Source organism: Spea bombifrons, chromosome 1 (genome assembly GCF_027358695.1).
Source record: "Spea bombifrons isolate aSpeBom1 chromosome 1, aSpeBom1.2.pri, whole genome shotgun sequence".
In the NCBI taxonomy this organism is placed as follows: domain Eukaryota; kingdom Metazoa; phylum Chordata; class Amphibia; order Anura; family Pelobatidae; genus Spea; species Spea bombifrons.
This window is the reverse complement of record NC_071087.1, coordinates 162,767,441-162,788,486: the sequence shown is the minus strand read 5'-3', so window position 1 is coordinate 162,788,486 and position 21,046 is coordinate 162,767,441. Positions and strand designations below refer to the sequence as shown.

General features: G+C 50.3%; 1 protein-coding gene across 3 annotated transcripts in view; it reads right to left on the bottom strand.

Annotated features, from left to right (window-relative positions):
* The window catches only part of UNC13B (unc-13 homolog B), a 121,150-nt gene that overhangs the window by 7,064 nt on the left and 93,040 nt on the right, over window positions 1-21,046 (bottom strand). For all 3 annotated transcript variants that reach the window (XM_053448431.1, XM_053448412.1, XM_053448422.1), the window contains 13 exons: window positions 20,609-20,778; window positions 20,346-20,461; window positions 19,174-19,337; window positions 14,013-14,163; window positions 13,847-13,915; window positions 11,554-11,643; window positions 9,429-9,563; window positions 9,160-9,293; window positions 6,619-6,704; window positions 2,885-3,011; window positions 2,352-2,448; window positions 927-1,070; window positions 271-348 (listed from right to left, as the gene is read on the bottom strand). In XM_053448431.1, coding sequence (XP_053304406.1) covers window positions 271-348; window positions 927-1,070; window positions 2,352-2,448; window positions 2,885-3,011; window positions 6,619-6,704; window positions 9,160-9,293; window positions 9,429-9,563; window positions 11,554-11,643; window positions 13,847-13,915; window positions 14,013-14,163; window positions 19,174-19,337; window positions 20,346-20,461; window positions 20,609-20,778 — 1,561 coding nt within the window. The remainder of the gene's footprint in view (window positions 1-270; window positions 349-926; window positions 1,071-2,351; window positions 2,449-2,884; window positions 3,012-6,618; window positions 6,705-9,159; window positions 9,294-9,428; window positions 9,564-11,553; window positions 11,644-13,846; window positions 13,916-14,012; window positions 14,164-19,173; window positions 19,338-20,345; window positions 20,462-20,608; window positions 20,779-21,046) is intronic.

Below are 21,046 nucleotides of genomic sequence, written 5' to 3'. Positions count from 1 at the left end.
TCGCAGCTTTTCCAGCACGCCGAAGGAGCCGGCCTGCTTAGTGACGGTACTCAGAATCTTTATTACCAGTTAGCTGAACTTTGGGGTACAGAGGAGAGAAAGCGTGGGGGCAGGAGAGGGAAGGGATAGAGAAGACAGGAGAAGCCCACAGAGAAGAAAGGAAAGCACAGAGGTCTACAACTTAAACTAGGGAAAGGAGGTCACGCGAGACAATGTGTCGGGAGCCGCCCGGACCCGTTACGCTTCCACCCGTGGATATGAAACACTCACCAGCTTCTCCTTAAAGCAGTAGGACTGGAAGGACTTGGAGAGGATCTCGGAGTATTGGAGCAGCACTTTACTGATGGTCTACAGAGACACAAACGCATTCACTCACCCAATCTGCGCCCAACAAAGTTATTGCAAAAGAGTCAAGAGTAACGGCTCGGCGACACACGGTTTCCATACGCATCGGCAGTTCAAAAGTAAATATGGCCGCCCTACCCCATAAGGAATAACAATCGGAACCAAGAAGATGCAGGTACGAGAACGTAGAAAGACGAGCCGCTCTATTGCGAGTTCCGGCTAACGTCAGGCTCTCAGAATGCACAACGGTCAACATGGATGAAGCGTCTGGCCCTGGCTTGGACAGCCTGACCCACTCAGGTCCTAATCTTTCCCCCCGGATACTAGCGAATCCATGGCCCCCGGACACTAGCGAATCCATGGCCCCCGGACACTAGCGAACCCATGGCCCCCGGACACTAGTGAACCCATGGCCCCCGGACACTAGTGAACCCATGGCCCCCGGACACTAGTGAACCCATGGCCCCCGGACACTAGTGAACGCATGGCCCCCGGACACTAGTGAACGCATGGCCCCCGGACACTAGTGAATGCATGGCCCCCGGACACTAGTGAATCCATGGCCCCCGGACAGCATTTACCTTGGCGAACCTCCTCATGTAGTGCGCCACGATAACCGGGTCCGGACACTCCAGCTTCTTAATGATCTCAAAGCTTTGGTTGAGTTGGGTGAAGACGTCCACCACCGAGCAGGAGAACAGCGCATGTTCCGAGGTCTGCTGAAACTGCAAATTCACAGAAAAGAAAAAAGGTACCTAAATAAGCCGGCAGTTTACACAGCGCCCGACGGCCAACTACTCTGAATGTCCCATAAACTGGTGGCCTCTAGGTGGGCTTCCTTCCTTCCAAACGTCTTCTCACGGAGTCCTTAATGCGCCACTAGATACTTAACGTGCATTTTAAGAAGCAAAACGCATCGTTCCAACGCCCCAGCGTTTTAGAGAAAGCGGCTCGCCCGTTACACGTTACAGGCTGCTTTCTCAGGACGACCTGCAACGACCCGGCGGCTGACCGGTCGGCGACCGCTTTACTGAAAACCGCGATCTGTAACGAGTATCCACAGCTTTCTGAGCCCAAACCTCGATCGAACACCGCCAGTCCCACGTTGGCGCTCAGCTGACTTCTGGCACCGCTGCTCTTATTCTGGCGACCCGGCGACTCTCCGGTTTCCAGCGGATGAATAGTTAAGCAGCTAAGTGGCTCCGCGCTCGCACGCCGGGCAAACAAACCTTTTAATAATCCCCGCGCCGTCCGCCTCGCTTCCCGCTGATTGCTTCATTATCCATTAATTAAACCCCCGCCGGGTTATTAGTGGGCCTGCTGGCAGCGGCCGTCCTGCTTAATGCGCTTCGATCATTACGAGTCTTTGTGTTACAATTTGCATTCCATCAGCAGAGGGGCTGGGATTGACGCGCATGTCCGCCTGCGCCTGGCTACCGGCACGCTGTCTGGCTACTTACTTTCTGTTCATACTAATCAGAGCCGGTGCACAGGCCCCATAGCCCCCTGCCCCCCCCCCGGCACTCGTGGGCATGCTGTCCTTGGATGGGATTAGCGGCACAGAATGCGTGACGGCGGGTGAAATACTGTAAACGGTGACCTGGAATTCTCCGGAACGACTGCATGCCGGGCAACAGAGAAATCGCTATCTAAATTTCTGTCGGCAGCGCAGCCCCCCCAACCCCGACAGTTTTAATCTTCGCGGGTTGTCGGAGGATCACATTTACAGAGATCTTTTAGAAGACCTTCAAAGAACAGCGGATCCGGCGCCCGCTGAACTGACGAGAATCAGCATGAAACGCTATTTGTGGATAATTAAAAATGGAGCCTGAATGTTGAAGCAGAGACATCTTTATGTAGCGGTCCCCGCGTGGAGCAGACATTCACTTGCGCTGAACGTTCCATGCCGCGGGATAGCTGAATACAAACGCGTCTCAATGTGTGTCAGGGACCTGAAGCCCCCGGGGTCGCTGGCTGCGTTGTTGCGCATGGACGCGATGACGTACCCCGTCTTTCTTGTCGCGTTCCAGAGCCCCGTGAAGGAATTCCAGAGAGACCTCCTCGTTCTCATCCAGCCACTGCATCACAAACTGCTCGAACCACCTAAACACAAGGACGCGGTCAGTGAGACGGGGCGGAACAACAATGTATCTACGCGCATGTACAGCGCGGAAGCCCCAAACATTACTCCTCTTACTGCTTTTACATGATGCTCCCAGTAACTGGGTTAACCCCGACTACAGACGCGCAAATAAAGCAAGAAATACCAGATTTTGGTAAAGTAACCCGGCTTGTGCACATTTCGTGTCTGGTCCTCGCGGGGTCCCGTACTGGCGGAGACCGGATGCCGAATAAGGTTGCATAAAACCCAATTTTGCCAAAATCCTCCCCCTCCATACCAAATATTGTTGTATATAACAGCACAGCGGATTTATTATTTTATATAGCGCCGTCATATTCCGTAGCGCTGTATCACACAGTGTAAAGGCGAGTTAACAGAAGCCCCCCGGAGAGGCGGGGGGGGGAGCGGGGCACGTACGCTGGGTACTCGGGCACTTTCTCCTTCACGGCGGGCAGGTCCTGCACGTACTCGTTGTACAGCCATTTCACCTTGAAGTGCAGGTTCATGTAATCCGCACTCTTACACAGCCGATGCTTCTCGTGCTCTGCGGGGGAACGAAAAGAGAAGCTTCAGCTCGGTCTGCAGGGCTGGGCAGCTCGGGCCCACATGCCCCGATATATAATAAGACCCTTGTTAATTAACGGCGCCCCCCCCCCCCAGAAATCATTCTTCATCCAAGATTTTGCCATCGTTTTAGGGAACGTTTCTTTGTCATGTGATACAAAATCAGGCACTGGGGGGTTTGAAGAGGCAGAAGGGGCATCAGGAATCCGGGGCACTTTTTTTACCCAAATATTAATATTAAAGATGCCATGAATATGACTTGGTGACGCATCGGCCGCGGTCAGCGCCATTCCTCTCTCCAACCCCAGCTGCCGCGATGCCCTCCCAACCGCAGCTCCCACACGGCCCAAACACAGCCGCTTCATGCGCTGCCCGCGCTCCTTGGGCCAAACCATTAGGGGGATGGAAAAAAAAGAAAGCGTCCGACTTCATGCCGAGGAATTAGAGCGTCCGGCTCGAGGAGGGACATCATCTGAATGAGGAGGAGAGGAGCTCAAAGAGAGTTTTTTCGTGTGTGAGAAGCCGTCACTTCTGGCACATTCAGCTGTTGCTCACTGTGAGCTGACCGCTGAGATTCTGATACACATAGGGATTGGTTACCCTGCCTTTATATGTATCAGGATTCCGGTGAATGCGAGAAGGGAAATCCCTTGGTCGCTGTAATTACACCAAAACATAACCGGGCCAATTACATGAAACCTATCCGAGCTCCCCGATTCTTGTGGTCTGGCTCTAGCTGCCCGTGTGGCATTTACATTCTCCATTCTTAATTTATTAAGGAAAACAACACAAATACCCCCCACCCCCCATGTTACACATAATGACATACAAGGAGCTTACGCAGAACCTCTATATAAAGCCTATATGAGCTACAGGCCAGTATAGCCCTGCACGCGGCATCTATTACCCGGCGAGTGAATTATATATACTACATATCTATAGGTTATTAGAGCCTGGAAACGTCTATATACGTGTTATATAGGGTACATATCCCCGTATAAAGCATTTCTATAGGTGCTATTAGTAGAGGCTATAGAATCTACACAGCGGGCTACAGGGAAGGCGCCGGCGCTCAGCCTCGCTACATGATTTTAGACACGCGTGTTCTTACCACCCATGAAATGCATCATGCGGATTCGAAAGACGGCAGGAGCTTGAGATACAGGAGAGAGAGATCAGCCACGACACGCGACACGTGAGGGGACGGAGGCCGCGACACGCGAGGGGACGGAGGCCGCGACACGCGAGGGGACGGAGGCCGCGACACGCGAGGGGACGGAGGCCGCGACACACGAGGGGACGGAGGCCGCGACACGCGAGGGGACGGAGGCCGAGCTAAAGGGTCAATAAGGAGCGGGGGAGGAGAAAGATTTTGTTTTGGGGGAAAAACACGGTGGAAAGAGACTCAGCGGCGGTGCACAATGCCAGTCAGCAGCTGCAAAGGCCAATAAGATAATAGCATGAATAAAACGGGGAGCGGATTACCGGGAGGAGGAGGTCTGCTGCCTCTTTATGAGCGGATATTCAGCTCTGGGCACCGGCCCTTAAAAAGGGCTTCATAGAACGGGAAAAAGTGCAAAGGAGGCCACAACGTTAATGAGTGCAGGAGATTAAAAAAGTTGCCTCTACATACCCCCGAAAAACACCTTAGAGGGGATATTATAACGTTGTATAAATATGTGCGGGCCCGATATAAATACCTCCCCCGTGAGCCGCTCATTAACAGAAATGTACAAAGAGGTCGTCGGGATGGGAAGAGCGGGGATTTTATACGCAACAGGAGAAGGGATTCTTTACAGCGAGGGCAGTAAAGATTTTTTGGCCAAATCCAAAAGAATAGCTTAATTGTTGTTTTTGGGGGTTTTTTTAAGCTTCTTTTGGATCAGAAGTATCCAGACGTTTACTTTATTCCTGGCCGTTCTGGAATAGGGTATATAACATAAAAACATAAGCCTACGGGGGCAACAATCACGGCCTTTCTGTGTCCTCAGCGTCAGAAGCAGAGCAGAAAATAAAGCGTCAGCTCACAGGGCAGGCTAATGGAAGGCATTACACTCCCTGCCTGGCGCGGTTTGCGGTGCGATTCCCCCAGTCTGTTGCGCAGGCACGTAGTCTAACGCCGGTCGGGGGGAAGCCGAGGGAATGAACGGCCTGCAGAAGGGAGCGCGGCCCTAAGCGGGATCGCGGCCGAGGAGGGACTTACCGCTTAACCAGTGCAGAGCGCTTATTTTATCCAGGACTTGGAGAAAGACAGGAGACGAGGGGTTAGTGCGCGGGTATAATACACACAACGTATTATATATAACGTATCACGCGTGTTATAAACGTGTCTTCTTCTCTGAAGGGTGACCCAGAGTGATGGGAGCCCAAACCCAACGCGTCCCCACACAGAGGGGGCATCAGAGTCGTGGGGCAAATCGACAATATACCCCCCCCCCACCTGCCTGTCCAGAAACACCATGAGAACAACCTCCATAATGTGACCCTTTTTACCCCTGCAGGGGGCTAATCCTCCAGCTCAAAGGCTTACAGAACCGTCGCTACAAACTAGAGAAGATACCGAGGAACCGGGGGCCACAGCGGGGCCGGGATCCATCCAAAGCCGGGACACTCACTCAACAGAGGACACAGAAACTATAACCCGCAAACAAAGAGGAGCAAACCCCGGGGGGCGAAAGAGAGAAAAACCCCGCAGCCTCTCCGCCAACCCCCCCCGCAGCCTCTCCGCCAACCCCCCCCCCGCAGCCTCTCCGCCAACCCCCCCCCGCAGCCTCTCATCTCCCTTCATCTGGCTGCAAGCACATGCGGTCCTGTCTGGAGCAGTCTGCAAAGAGTTAAACCTCAGTTTTGGGGTTAATGCGTATTAGGATTCAGCCTCTCTCGGGGGTCACAGACCCCCAGCGCTAATTGAGAAACTATTTCAATAAGAAGGAGCGAAGCGCGGCCGCCCGGAGCTGCTGTTAATTGAAAGCTGGAGACGTGATTTTCACGGCAGTCACTTGAAAGGCAGCAAAGGCAGAGCGCGAGAGGTTAATCTACAAAGGCAACGAGCCCCCCGCAGCCACCAATGACTCAGAGGGTCCGGAATACCTCGCCCACTCACACAGGGGCCCGCGCCGTGTCCCTCCATGCGCAGCCACATACCTGCCCCAAACCAATACACAGGGAGCCGATCTACCCCCCCCATAAAGAGGGGCATTAGCTGTCAGACCCTCACACCAGGGAATAAAATGCCCCGCTTCACACATACAGGATGCGGTCTGGGGGTCTCCATTTCATATATTTTTTTTTTATGTTCATAAAAGTCACATTTATTAAACCCAAATCACTACCTCAATACATCAGCTGTGAAACGCGTCGTGTGCCGGACCCTCCAAATGAACTAAACTGCGAAAGGCGTCACAGACCCCACGCTAAACAAAAGCAGCAGTGAAAATGTACAATCGCTAGAATTCTCCCCAATAAACGCGTCAGACTCCGCTTACTAAGCTAAACCAGCGAGTCCCCCCCCGGGGCCTGACGCGGACGGCTCGTGTAAAGCGATTTCCGTAAGTCTGACATCCATCAGTGACGTTTTGCCCTCTTACCTTCCATGGCGTACTTCATATCCTGAGAGAAGAGATTCCACATGACCTCCGCGCTGACCTTCCCGACATTCAGCTCCTGGGGAAACCTACAGATAGAGAAAGCCACGCGCAGGGGCCACGGTTAACCCTCACATGTACCATGTAATGTATACAGCACTGGGGGGGTATATTACTGTATACAGCGCTGGGGGTTATATTACTGTATACAGTGCTGGGGGGTATATTACTGTATACAGCACTGGGGGGGGGGTATATTACTGTATACAGCGCTGGGGGTTATATTACTGTATACAGTGCTGGGGGGTTATATTACTGTATGCAGCGCTGGGGGTTATATTACTGTATACAGCACTGGGGTTATATTACTGTATACAGTGCTGGGGGTATATTACTGTATACAGTGCTGGGGGGGTATATTACTGTATACAGCGCTGGGGGGTTATATTACTGTATACAGCGCTGGGGGGTTATATTACTGTATACAGCGCTGGGGGGTTATATTACTGTATACAGCGCTGGGGGTTATATTACTGTATACAGCGCTGGGGGTTATATTACTGTATACAGCGCTGGGGGTTATATTACTGTATACAGTGCTGGGGGTTATATTACTGTATACAGCGCTGGGGGTTATATTACTGTATACAGCGCTGGGGGGTTATATTACTGTATACAGCGCTGGGGGGTTATATTACTGTATACAGCACTGGGGGTTATACTGTATACAGCGCTGGGGGTTATATTACTGTATACAGCGCTGGGGGGTTATATTACTGTATACAGCGCTGGGGGGTTATATTACTGTATACAGCACTGGGGGGTTATATTAGTGTATACAGCGCTGGGGGGTTATATTAGTGTATACAGCGCTGGGGGGTTATATTAGTGTATACAGCGCTGGGGGTTATATTACTGTATACAGCGCTGGGGGTTATATTACTGTATACAGCGCTGGGGGGTTATATTACTGTATACAGCGCTGGGGGGTTATATTACTGTATACAGTGCTGGGGGGGTTATATTACTGTATACAGCACTGGGGGGGGTGTATTACTGTATACAGCGCTGGGGGGTTATATTAATGTATACAGCGCCGGGGGTTATATTACTGTATACAGCGCCGGGGGTTATATTACTGTATACAGCGCCGGGGGTTATATTACTGTATACAGCGCTGGGGGTTATATTACTGTATACAGCACTGGGGGTTATATTACTGTATACAGCACTGGGGGTTATATTACTGTATACAGCGCTGGGGGTTATATTACTGTATACAGCGCTGGGGGTTATATTACTGTATACAGCGCTGGGGGGTTATATTACTGTATACAGCGCTGGGGGGTTATATTACTGTATACAGCGCTGGGGGGTTATATTACTGTATACAGCGCCGGGGGGTTATATTACTGTATACAGTGCTGGGGGGTTATATTACTGTATACAGCGCCGGGGGTCATATTACTGTATACACCGCCGGGGGTTATATTACTGTATACAGCACTGGGGGTTATATTACTGTATACAGCACTGGGGGTTATGTTACTGTATACAGCGCCGGGGGGTTATATTACTGTATACAGCGCCGGGGGGTTATATTACTGTATGCAGCGCCGGGGGTCATATTACTGTATACACCGCCGGGGGTTATATTACTGTATACAGCGCTGGGGGTTATTACTGTATACAGTGCTGGGGTTATATTACTGTATACAGCGCTGGGGGGTTATATTACTGTATACAGCGCTGGGGTTATATTACTGTATACAGCACTGGGGGTTATATTACTGTATGCAGCACTGGGGGTTATTACTGTATACAGCGCTGGGGGGTTATATTACTGTATACAGCGCCGGGGGGTTATATTACTGTATACAGCGCCGGGGGGTTATATTACTGTATGCAGCACTGGGGGTTTATATTACTGTATACAGCGCTGGGGGGTTATATTACTGTATACAGCGCTGGGGGGTTATATTACTGTATACAGCGCCGGGGGGTTATATTACTGTATACAGCGCTGGGGGGTTATATTACTGTATACAGCGCTGGGGGTTATATTACTGTATACAGTGCTGGGGGTTATATTACTGTATACAGCGCCGGGGGTTATATTACTGTATACAGCGCCGGGGGGGGGGGGGGTTACGCTCACAGAATATCCCCTTTAAGAAGTAACGTTACGTTGTATCAATGTGTTACCCATCATGCATTTAGTACAGGAGGTCTGCGCCCCCCGCTCTATACCGTTAACCCCGCGCCGTCCAACATTCCGTGCAGAGAAGCATGCATTGGATGGACAGTCAAAATGCATTCTAGTACGAGGGTTGCCTCCCCTCACTCACCCTTCGTCAGGAGGAGTTTTATTAAGGGTTTCGCCCCTTGAAGAATCTCATCACTCACACAACAAGAGACAAAGCAGACAGCGGGACAGACGGACAGGAGACGGCTCTCTACAAAGCACACAGAGGTTCAGGAAAAGCTGAAACGGAAGCAGAGGTCACAGAGGTCGCCGGCAAACACCGGCAGGCGCCTGCTTACTGGTTTAGCACCGGCGTGTAGGCGTTCTTATCCTCCTCGATGATGGACACGATCAGGGTAATAAGCTTGGGCCAGAAGTCCAGGTTCTTGATGCACGGACCTTGCTCCTCCGGAGGGACGTCCTGCTTCTTGTTCTGAGACAAAACGCATACAATGTAACAACTTATAGGGAGACATTCCGTCACGCGGGACACCGGCCCCCGACGGGCCTACCGCAGGCCAAACCCTTCGACTCTGGACAGCGATTGGCTAACGGAAGCCACACCCACCGTGTCGGTCTGGTACTCGCGGCTGTACAGCTCGTGGCAGTTGTTGAAGATGTATTCGTAGGTGGAGTTGAGACACGCTTTCACACAGTCCCGGACCACCTGGCTGGCACGAGGGGGGCTCTGTAACTCCTGAACCTTTGGGAAGAACGAGAGAAGGCGGGAGGTTGTCAGGGAAACTAAAGGGGGGGGCAGGCTGGTTCTGGGGCGTATTCTCAGTAAGTAACACAACGATACAATTAACACCCTGGCCACAAATTCCATATCCCGCAGCAGGGTCCACAAGACGCCCGCCGACGGGCCACGGGCCGAGTGACTCCATCATGGGGGTCATCCTCCGAGAAATATTGGAAGAACGCACCCAAAACGTTGTCTTTTGTATGTACTTTTTTTTTTTACATGGCTTAAATTCTTTGATAAATAATTGACCGTTACCCTGACGACATCAGCAATCAATTCCAACAGGGAGAGCATGATGGAGAGATTCGGAACATGTACGGCACGTGCCCCAGGGGACAGCGTGAGTGACAGGGCAGGTAACGGGGGTAATGAACAGGAATACCCTACAATACCACGGGCAGCGAGAGCTCAAACCGCCAGCACCAAGCCGCACGTCTCCTGGCAGAGAATAAATCATTCTCAACACCCCCAAGCATTTACCCCAAATCCTGCGCCAGTCTCCCCACCCCCAGCATTTACCCCTGAATCCTGAGCCTGCCTGCCCCCCCACCCCCAGCATTTACTCCTGAATCCTGCACCTCACCCCCACCAATCCCAAGCATTTACCCCTAAATCCTGCACCCCACCCCCCAGCATTTACCCCTGAATCCTATGCCTGCCCACCCACCCCCAGCATTAACCCCTGAATCCTGCGCCTGCCTGACCCCCCCCATCCCCAGCATTTACCCCTGAATCCTGCACTTGAAAACTCCCTGACAGTGCAACCCAACCTCGCCTGTGGCCCGGGCCTTGGATATTGGAAGTTTCTGCGATGACCGGGAGGGAATGATTAAGGGACCCAAGAGAGCCTGCGGTATGAATGCAGGTGACGGGGCTGACGGGCGTCTCAGAGACTCCCTCGCAACCCGAGACAAACGAGGAGAAGGATCCGTGATGTTCTCTCCATCACTCCAGAGACAGCAACTGTTACCCCTTCTAATCAGAGGCTGGGGAGCGGAGGCCGGGCAGGGGAGGCCGGGGAGCGGAGGCCGGGCAGGGGAGGCCGGGCAGCCGCCTGGAAAGGTCCCGCGTGTCCGCTTTCTGGCAGGCGGCTAAATGTTCGCTGACACATGCCGTGCCGTCAGACAGATGCGAGCTGATTGCTGCTCCCCGGCTGACAGCCATGATCGGCACTAACGATGCTGTCCCACTTAGCATGCGGAGCGAGGCGCCCGGCCGTGAAGGAGCCTCCAACCCTGTAGCGCTTATTAAAGGGTGGGAGAAGAGGATTAACCTCTTCTGTACCGGGGAGCGTAACAAAGCCAGGCAAAGATCACAGGGAACTAATAACCGGTCCAATACCAGTCCAAGGACCATTAGGTACATCAATGATACTGGTGCAAAAGGTGGTCTTATCACCATGGCAACAAACTTTTTGTTCACTGACCGTATCAGTGCGCTTGTTGCTATGGTGTTAAACCCTTCAGGATCGCTTTTTATACATATACGTAAGACTGAGTTCCGAACATTAATTAACGGGGGGAAAAACGCGTAAATGGGGCTATCACTTGATATATAAAACCAAATTAGTACATTTGAAGCCGCTTCCTGTCCTCTCCCTGCGTCTCCCCAAGCAGGAAGTTGAAAGCCGCTTCCTGCCCTCTCCCTGCGTCTGCCCAAGCAGGAAGTTGAAAGGCGCGGCACGAGGCTGCGCAGGTACCTCCATAACCCTACTATCACAAATATCTCTGACGGGGCAGCAAGACAGCGCGATGGGAATGAACGGTGATACTAATTATAGAACGAAATAAGAACGAGTTTGGAGCTCGCAGACTTCCTGAGAATTGGCGATTAGTCGCTCTTTATTTTAAACGCGCAGGTTATTGAAACACTTTCCATCCCAAACCCAAAGTGCAGGACTTAAAGGTCTCTGTGTCGGAGGACCGCGCGGCCTGCGCATGGACTTTACCTTCATGCGGAAGAACGTGATGCTGGTCAGCAGGTCCACGGTGGATTTCAGGTCCTGCAGGCGATCCGGGTTACTGGCCGGGAAATTGTTCTGTGAAAAGAGACAAAATCCCACATTTTATAAACTCATACGATGCATCGGGAGGAGGGAACTTTGGGTTCCGCTCGGCTCTACAGCAAGGAGTTTGAATCCAATAATTCCATCGCAGAATTCTCACATTCACCGGAAGAAACCTTTCAACGGACCAGCGACTCCCTGTCAGCCGACGAGGTGTGAGAGACCCGGCAGGCACCTCGGACTCTCCGAGTCACAATGAGGACGGCAGTGTCCATGTACACAGTCCTCGGGGGCCACAAACTGGCCCTCACTATCTAATCACTAATACTGAGAAACGCCAGGAGCGTCGCTGTCCGCAGAGACCGAGCCCTCGCTTACAGCCGCTCCAAACCAAAGGGACCGCCGGATCAGCAGCCACACAGGGGTTAATATTGCTTCTGCCCACCCCCAGCGCCAGCTCTGTTTGGCATTTTTGGGCTCGTACTTTGGATCCACTCTTTAGACAGATGGAAAATGCTTTATTATTTAAGAAATGCTAAGCCACAGGTCCCCAGCGACTCGCAGCACCCGGGTTCAGTGGATTTGTGACGCATTTCAACATCACTTGTGTGCAATGTCTTCCAAATCACAATAAATGCGCATAGTATTTAAAAAGATTTGTACTGGAACAGCCTCCCAGCAGAAGTGGTAGAGGTTATATATTACTGTATAAAGCGCTGGGGGTTATATTACTGTATACAGCGCTGGGGTTATATTACTGTATACAGCGCTGGGGGGTTATATTACTGTATACAGTGCTGGGGGGGTTATATTACTGTATACAGCGCTGGGGGGGTTATATTACTGTATACAGCGCTGGGGGTTATATTACTGTATACAGCGCTGGGGGTTATATTACTGTATACAGCGCCGGGGGTTATATTACTGTATACAGCGCTGGGGGTTATATTACTGTATACAGCGCTGGGGGTTATATTACTGTATACAGCGCTGGGGGTTATATTACTGTATACAGCGCTGGGGGTTATATTACTGTATACAGCGCTGGGGGGTTATATTACTGTATACAGCGCTGGGGGTTATATTACTGTATACAGTGCAGGGGGTTATATTACTGTATACAGCGCTGGGGATTATATTGCTGTATACAGCGCTGGGGGGTTATATTACTGTATACAGCGCTGGGGGTTATATTACTGTATACAGCGCTGGGGTTATATTACTGTATACAGCGCTGGGGGTTATATTACTGTATACAGCGCTGGGGGTTATATTACTGTATACAGTGCTGGGGGTTTTATTACTGTATACAGCGCTGGGGGTTATATTACTGTATACAGCGCTGGGGGTTTTATTACTGTATACAGCGCTGGGGGTTATATTACTGTATACAGCGCTGGGGGTTATATTACTGTATACAGCGCTGGGGGTTATATTACTGTATACAGTGCTGGGGGTTATATTACTGTATACAGCGCTGGGGGGTTATATTACTGTATACAGTGCTGGGGGGGTTATATTACTGTATACAGTGCTGGGGGGGTTATATTACTGTATACAGCGCTGGGGGTTATATTACTGTATACAGTGCTGGGGGTTATATTACTGTATACAGCACTGGGGGGTTATATTAATGTATACAGCGCTGGGGGTTATATTACTGTATATAGCGCTGGGGGGTTATATTACTGTATACAGCGCTGGGGGTTATATGACTGTATACAGCGCTGGGGGTTATATGACTGTATACAGCGCTGGGGTTAATGTGCAAGGAGACGTCACTTATATATATATATATGGCCGCTCCTGGGCTTCTCTCCACTAACTTCATACTAATTGCACCCAACCGATGTCCTAAATCCAGAAGCCTAAAAGCAGGCGTTATGTAAGGAAAGGAAAGCGCTGAGAATGGACGTGAAGTCATCGCTCGGCGTGAAGTCATCGCTCGGCGTGAATATCCGGCCAAAATAGCAGAAAGAAGAAAAGGCTGCTCTGCGGGCGAGGGGTTTATAGCGAGATGTAGATGAGGTTCCCCGACTTCACCAGAAATGACCAAACTAAACTAATGAACGTTCTGAGAGGTCTCCTCGTGGCGGCTGGGATCACCGGGGGGGGGGGGATTATCTTCTCCTTCAGAAAATCCGGGATAAAAATATCACCGATTCTGTATAAAATCACCCAATTAGCAGCCGCCGACGAGCGCGCTCTACGGAGAGAGGCGGAGATGAGAGCTCACCCGGTACATGGAGAGATCGATGCGCAGGGAATTGTGCAGCTGGTCCAAGAGCTTCACAAACCTCTCTTTCTGCGAAGATAAAGATATAAAAACGATTAAAACGCTGAATATTACAGAGAAACTCGGCCCTCGGAAAGGAAACTCGGCCCTCGGAAAGGAAACGCACCCCGAAGTTGGAGGCCGCGAAGCGGTCGGAGGCCGACACGTTGGTGGACGCCGTGGTATGGGCGTAGTAGGCGTTGATGTTGGCGAGCAGAGTGCTCATGACGGCCGGGACCCCGGGGCACATGTACTTCGACGACAGGCAAGCAAAGTGTCTGCGGAAAGGACAGCAAAAATGAGATATTATAATAATAATAATGTTTTTGTGTGCTTTATTTTCCATTTTTCCGACAGTTTTGATAGGTTGGGGGATTCTTAAATTGTCACTGCTGCTGGCAACGACTTCACCAGATAACAGACATTTCTCTGGCCGATCAAACAAGCGGCAGATCGCAGCGGAGGGAAGCAGAGCCGGCAGCCGCCGACACACAGAACACTAGGAGTCTGCAAGCAAGTAATAAAGCTCCTGTATAATGTATAGATAAATCAGTGACCGGCCCCTGTATAATGTATAGATAAATCAGTGACCGGCCCCTGTATAATGTATAGATAAATCAGTGACCGGCCCCCTGTATAATGTATAGAGAAATCAGCGAGCCGGCCCCTGTATAATGTATAGATAAATCAGTGACATAATGTATAGATAAATCAGTGACCGGCCCCCTGTATAATGTATAGATAAATCAGTGACCGGCCCCTGTATAATGTATAGATAAATCAGTGACCGGCCCCCTGTATAATGTATAGATAAATCAGTGACCGGCCCCCTGTATAATGTATAGATAAATCAGTGACCGGCCCCCTGTATAATGTATAGATAAATCAGTGACCGGCCCCCTGTATAATGTATAGATAAATCAGCGAGCCGGCCCCCTGTATAATGAGTAGACGGGCCGATGGGGGCCGATCGGCCTGAGACGAGGCTTTTTATCTAGTTTAGAATATTTTGCACAGACAATAAATAATATTTTCCCTGTTAATGGGATCAGCGACCGCTTCTTATCAGAAATGAACCGGAACTTTCTCTCTCATAAAGAAACGCCACAAAGTATCAAACGGCTCGACAGCGGGAAGCAAAAGGTTAAACTGCTATTTCTGGAAATAAAAGGGACATTATGTGTAAATGTCAGATCTGACACTTTAATGGAATAAAACGTGACAGCAAACAGACAGCGGCTGCGGAGAGACCGCCGAGTCCCACAGACAGCGCTGCTATTGTTACAATTTACATGTTTTATACAAAATCAGGCATTCAGGGCGTTTAAAGGGGAAGCCCCAAATAAAATCTGTATATACGGTAATATAACCCCCCAGTGCTGTATATACGGTAATATAACCCCCCAGCGCTGTATACAGTAATATAACCCCCCAGCGCTGTATATACGGTAATATAACCCCCCAGCGCTGTATATACGGTAATATAACCCCCAGCGCTGTATATACAGTAATATAACCCCCAGCGCTGTATATACGGTAATATAACCCCCAGCGCTGGATATACCGTAATATAACCCCCCAGCGCTGTATATACGGTAATATCACCCCCAGCGCTGTATATACGGTAATATAACCCCCAGCGCTGTATATACCGTAATATAACCCCCCAGCGCTGTATATAAGGTAATATAACCCCCAGCGCTGTATATACAGTAATATAACCCCCAGCGCTGTATATACGGTAATATAACCCCCAGCGCTGTATATACGGTAATATAACCCCCAGCGCTGTATATACCGTAATATAACCCCCCAGCGCTGTATATACGGTAATATCACCCCCAGCGCTGTATATACGGTAATATAACCCCCCAGCGCTGTATATACGGTAATATAACCCCCCAGCGCTGTATATACGGTAATATAACCCCCCAGCGCTGTATATACGGTAATATAACCCCCCAGCGCTGTATATACGTAATATAACCCCCCAGCGCTGTAAATACGGTAATATAACCCCCCAGCGCTGTATATACGGTAATATAACCCCCCAGCGCTGTATATACGGTAAAATATAACCCCCCAGCGCTGTATATACGGTAGTATCACCCCCAGCGCTGTATATACAGTAATATAACCCCCCCCGTGCTGTATACGGTAATATAACCCCCCAGCGCTGTATACGGTAATATAACCCCCAGCGCTGTATACAGTAATATAACCCCCAGCGCTGTATACAGTAATATAACCCCCAGCGCTGTATACAATAATATACCCCCCCAGCGCTGTATACAATAATATACCCCCCCAGCGCTGTATACAGTAATATAACCCCCAGTGCTGTATACAGTAATATAACCCCCAGCGCTGTATACAGTAATATAACCCCCCAGCGCTGTATACAGTAATATAACCCCCCAGCGCTGTATACAGTAATATAACCCCCAGCGCTGTATACAGTAATATAACCCCCAGCGCTGTATACAGTAATATAACCCCCAGTGCTGTATACAGTAATATAACCCCCTAGTGCTGTATACAGTAATATAACCCCCAGCGCTGTATACAGTAATATAACCCCCAGCACTGTATACAGTAATATAACCCCCAGCACTGTATACAGTAATATAACCCCCAGCACTGTATACAGTAATATAACCCCCCAGCGCTGTATACAGTAATAACCCCCCAGCGCTGTATACAATAATATAACCCCCCAGCGCTGTATACAGTAATATAACCCCCCAGCACTGTATACAGTAATATAACCCCCAGCGCTGTATACAGTAATATAACCCCCAGTGCTGTATATACGGTAATATAACCCCCCAGCGCTGTATACGGTAATATAACCCCCCCAGTGCTGTATATGATAATAACCCCCAGCGCTGTATATACAGTAATATAACCCCCAGTGCTGTATACAGTAATATAACCCCCCAGCGCTGTATACAGTAATATAACCCCCAGCGCTGTATACAGTAATATAACCCCCCAGCGCTGTATACAGTAATATAACCCCCAGCGCTGTATACAGTAATATAACCCCCAGCGCTGTATACAGTAATATAACCCCCCAGTGCTGTATACAGTAATATAACCCCCAGCGCTGTATATACAGTAATATCACCCCCAGCGCTGTATATACAGTAATATCACCCCCAGCGCTGTATATACAGTAATATTCCCCCTCAGCGCTGTATATACATTAATATTCCCCCTCAGCCCTGTATACAGTAATATCACCCCCCAGCGCTGTATGTACAGTAATATCACCCCCCAGCGCTGTATATACAGTAATATACCCCCCAGCGCTGTATACAGTAAAGTATCAAACCCCACTGAGCTGATGCTTTATGGCAATGCTAATGAAGTCCATTCCTCCATAGACTTTCATAAGTCAGAGAGTCATGTTGGTAATTAAAACTGAGTCATTCTATTGTTCCCCACAGGCAGTATGATAAGGAGTCGGGGGGTTTAGTAGATCGGGGGTCAGATAACAGAGTGAGAATCATACAAACGGCTGATATGCAGCTGCCTGAAAACTTTATATTAGGGGGCAAAAACTACAACTGGGGTAAAAAATAAACTACAACTGGGGGTAGTATTTTTGAAAACGTAATAATCCAATACAGGAAATAAATAGAAATCTGTGATTATTTTTTTTATCATAAGTATCAGCAGGTCACAAAGTATCACAGAAGCCCCGCCCCCAGCCACACCTCTAACCACACCCAATAAACAAAACCTGCCACCTTGGGCCATTTTTTTTACATTTTGGGGAGCTGCTAACGCCGCTGCATCCCACCCACCTCCTACCTTCTGATGATCGAAGCCCTGGATTAAAGCCCCCCGGGGTAGATTTCAGGGGGGGGGCAGCAGCACTCAAGCTCCAGGGAGCAGAACGTAGTGAATACAATTGAGCGAGAAATGGTTTGGATTTGGCTGCACTTAGTGCCGCTAATGGAATCCCGTAATTTCACCGACAAAAACCATGCGCTATTACCGGCAAAAAACCCCCCCATTACGGACTAAATCGGGTCTTAATGCAGAAATAAACGTGAGATAATTAAAAAAAGACAAAAACGAACCCAAACATTCCCGCCGAGGGGGGGTAATCGCTCCTGAGAACGGTTCGTGCCGCCGCCGCCGCGATGAAGCTTGATGGAAAATCAGAGATTAAAGCGGGGAGTGCGGGGGAGACGCGGCAATAATCAGCTTCCCAAACAGCGGGGGCTTCGGTGCAAAGCGGGGCTCGTCTTAAACGCTCCCCCCGACTATGTACGTTATATGCCTGAATGGGGTTTATATGAAAAACGGGAACTTTAGCTGGCAAATTGGGACAGTTGGAAGCTATGCATTGTGTCTTTTCATTTATTTTGGCTGGTGTACAAACATAGTATTTGCCGGCCCCCATCGGCCCATCTATAGTCTTCCTATTTCTCCTGCTGTAAAGACTCAAACCTTAATCAGTCGTTGGTCTTGTCTTAGATTCAGGAGCCGTACGTCTATCCCATGCATGTTTAATCCCCTCACTGTATTACCCTCTACCACTTCTGCTGGCAGGCTGCTCCATTTATCTACCACCCTCTCAGTAAAGTAAAACTCCCCCCCATTCCATCTCAGTCTCTGACTCTCTAGTGTTAGATTTGGGTCTCTTGTTGTAACTTTTCTGCTTTGTTATAAAATTCATTCAATACAACTTTTTATACAGATGGCAGCGAAAGAATGAAAGTCAGGACCGGGTTCTCTGCTTCTCCTCCACGCACCCCGGGAGACGCATTACATTCGGGGATCCGCACGCAGAGTGTGAGGTCACTAAGTGACATCACGCTGAGCTCGCTGCGCAGGTTGCTGCCACTTTATCCGGATCAATCAAATTCATTATTTATTTTACAAGAGCTCCGGATGAGAGGCGGCTGGGAGATCCGGAGCGGGACCGGCCGCCGAGACCCTCGCCATCTCATAAGGGACACCGATGTCTGCTCGGCGCATGCAGGTCACGTGTCAATGCGTCATTTCTGCGGGATCTTATTATTGTCAGGTACTTACAGGGGCAATGTTCGGACTGAGAAATGCAGGCCAATAAGGCCAGGCTTATGTACGCCTCCCAACTGTCCTACTTTGTGCGGGACAGTCCTGATTCTCTCTCTCGCTGTCCTGATTTCGTTCTCCGGTGTCTGGGGCTCTGAACCAGGGCTGGACTGGCCACCGGGCTATAATATCTATCGAGCGACGGACCACCAGCCTCCCCAGTTACATCGCGGCGGCCCCCGGGTGGCACTCACGTCATGGCCTGGTAGATGGACTCGATCCCGTAGCGCATGGCAAACTCATCCACGATCTCCTGGGCAGTTTCGTCGAAGTAAACCTTCCAGGCGTCGTCTCCTTTGGCTTCGGGGATCTTCACCCCGCCGCTGCCCTGAATGTCGGTGAGATGATGGAAAAGGTTCTGCGGGACGGAGAAGGAGGGGGAATGTAACAGGCAGCCAGCGAAAGCCCCCGGCCGGGGCAGATCATACAGCGCATGGGAGGCGCTGCCCGTATGTCTATCCCGTGCATGTTTAACGCCCTCACTGTATTACCCTCTACCACCTCTGCTGGGAGGCTGTTCCAGTTATGAATGTGTTATTAAAGTACTCGCAGTGGGTTTGGGTTACTTACCGCGTAATTTAATATTCTTCTGCAGTGGGGCTGTCGTGACACTAAACCTTTAATGCTGTAAGTGGAACAGCAGCTTTAAAATCAGGTCACGTTTGAGTTTAACCTGAATATTCATGGTTTGGGGGAAGTTATATCGCGGCCCCCGACGAATCCACAGCCAGCAGCCGCAAACCATATTCATCCAGCCATAAATACCCAAAGCGGGAGCCCCGCGGAGCGCATTCATCGTACGGATTACTGGAGGAGAGAGCGGTGACCCTGCTGTCTCGGCACGCGAAGGGTTAATCTAGAATTCTGTTTAAATGGAAGCGTCCGACGGACTCTGCAAATCGTGAATTTACCACAAATGAATCGAATTAAAACTATTTCCGACCTCCAAGAGCCGCACTCGGGGGGCGTAATAATGGCGGGTTTTATGATCATTGAAAGCCGGCTCGTGTCGGGGGAGGGGGGGGTCTCGTGTAATCGGCGCCCTAATGTGATCTCTTAGCCCATTAAGCGCTGACTCCTCGGCAAGTAAAAAAGAGGATAATTTCCAAAGAATCCCAAAAAAAAAAAAAAAAGCGTATCCTTCACTTCTTTTATACAGCGAGCCTCATTTCCAGACGGGGAGGAATAACTTTTACTGGGAAACTTTACAAACCATTCATCATCAGAACAAACATATCGGAGGTGCCCCCTAACCCGTAACGATCTCCTCTGGGGGTCTTCAAAGCCCCGACCCCAAAATATGTAACAACTTAGAAACATACGAGAAGAGGAAGACCCCGGGGCGGACCACCGCGCCGTCACTCACCTCGTGCAGGCACGTGTACTGGATGTGGTACGGCGCCACCTTCTCCTCGCCCTTAATCTCCACATTAATCTGCAGGCGGATGGCGCCCGACACGGCAGACTTGTCTGTGCGTTTCTCTGAAACGGGGAGGAAAAGCGAGCGGTTGCGGGTGGTATGAACACTTTATTGAACAGCGTGCGTTAAATACTTCTCGTTTGCCGCGGCCGCGCACGTCCCCTCCGCTCAGACGCCCCCCGCGGGGCGGATACTCAGGGTCCGCTCACCTAGGTTGTACCACACGTCCATCTCGCCGCTCAGCGTGCGGACTTCGATAATCGTCTGCCCCAGGAAGTCGTCGGACTCTCGCTTCAGCCGCTGCTTCACTCGAGACTTGATGTCATCGTCCTCATCCCAGACCCGGACTTTGATGCGGTCCGAGGAGTTGTGGCACTCGCTGGGGGGGAAAAACAACAACGACATTTTATCTAAAACCATAAATCAGAAGCAAAAGAAGTCTCGCTCCTGAACAGTGGGGAGACGAGGCGCCCGACGCGGAGACCCGGAGCAGCGGCAGAGTCCGGGCCGTCTTATAACGAGCGGGTTCTACGCGCAGAACTCAAAGTTACCCGGCGTACCGCGCTACGGAATATGACGGCGCCATATAAAATAATAATCATTCTAAATCAGAATTTAAACTGAGAGAGCGTTTAGTAGACTGTTTT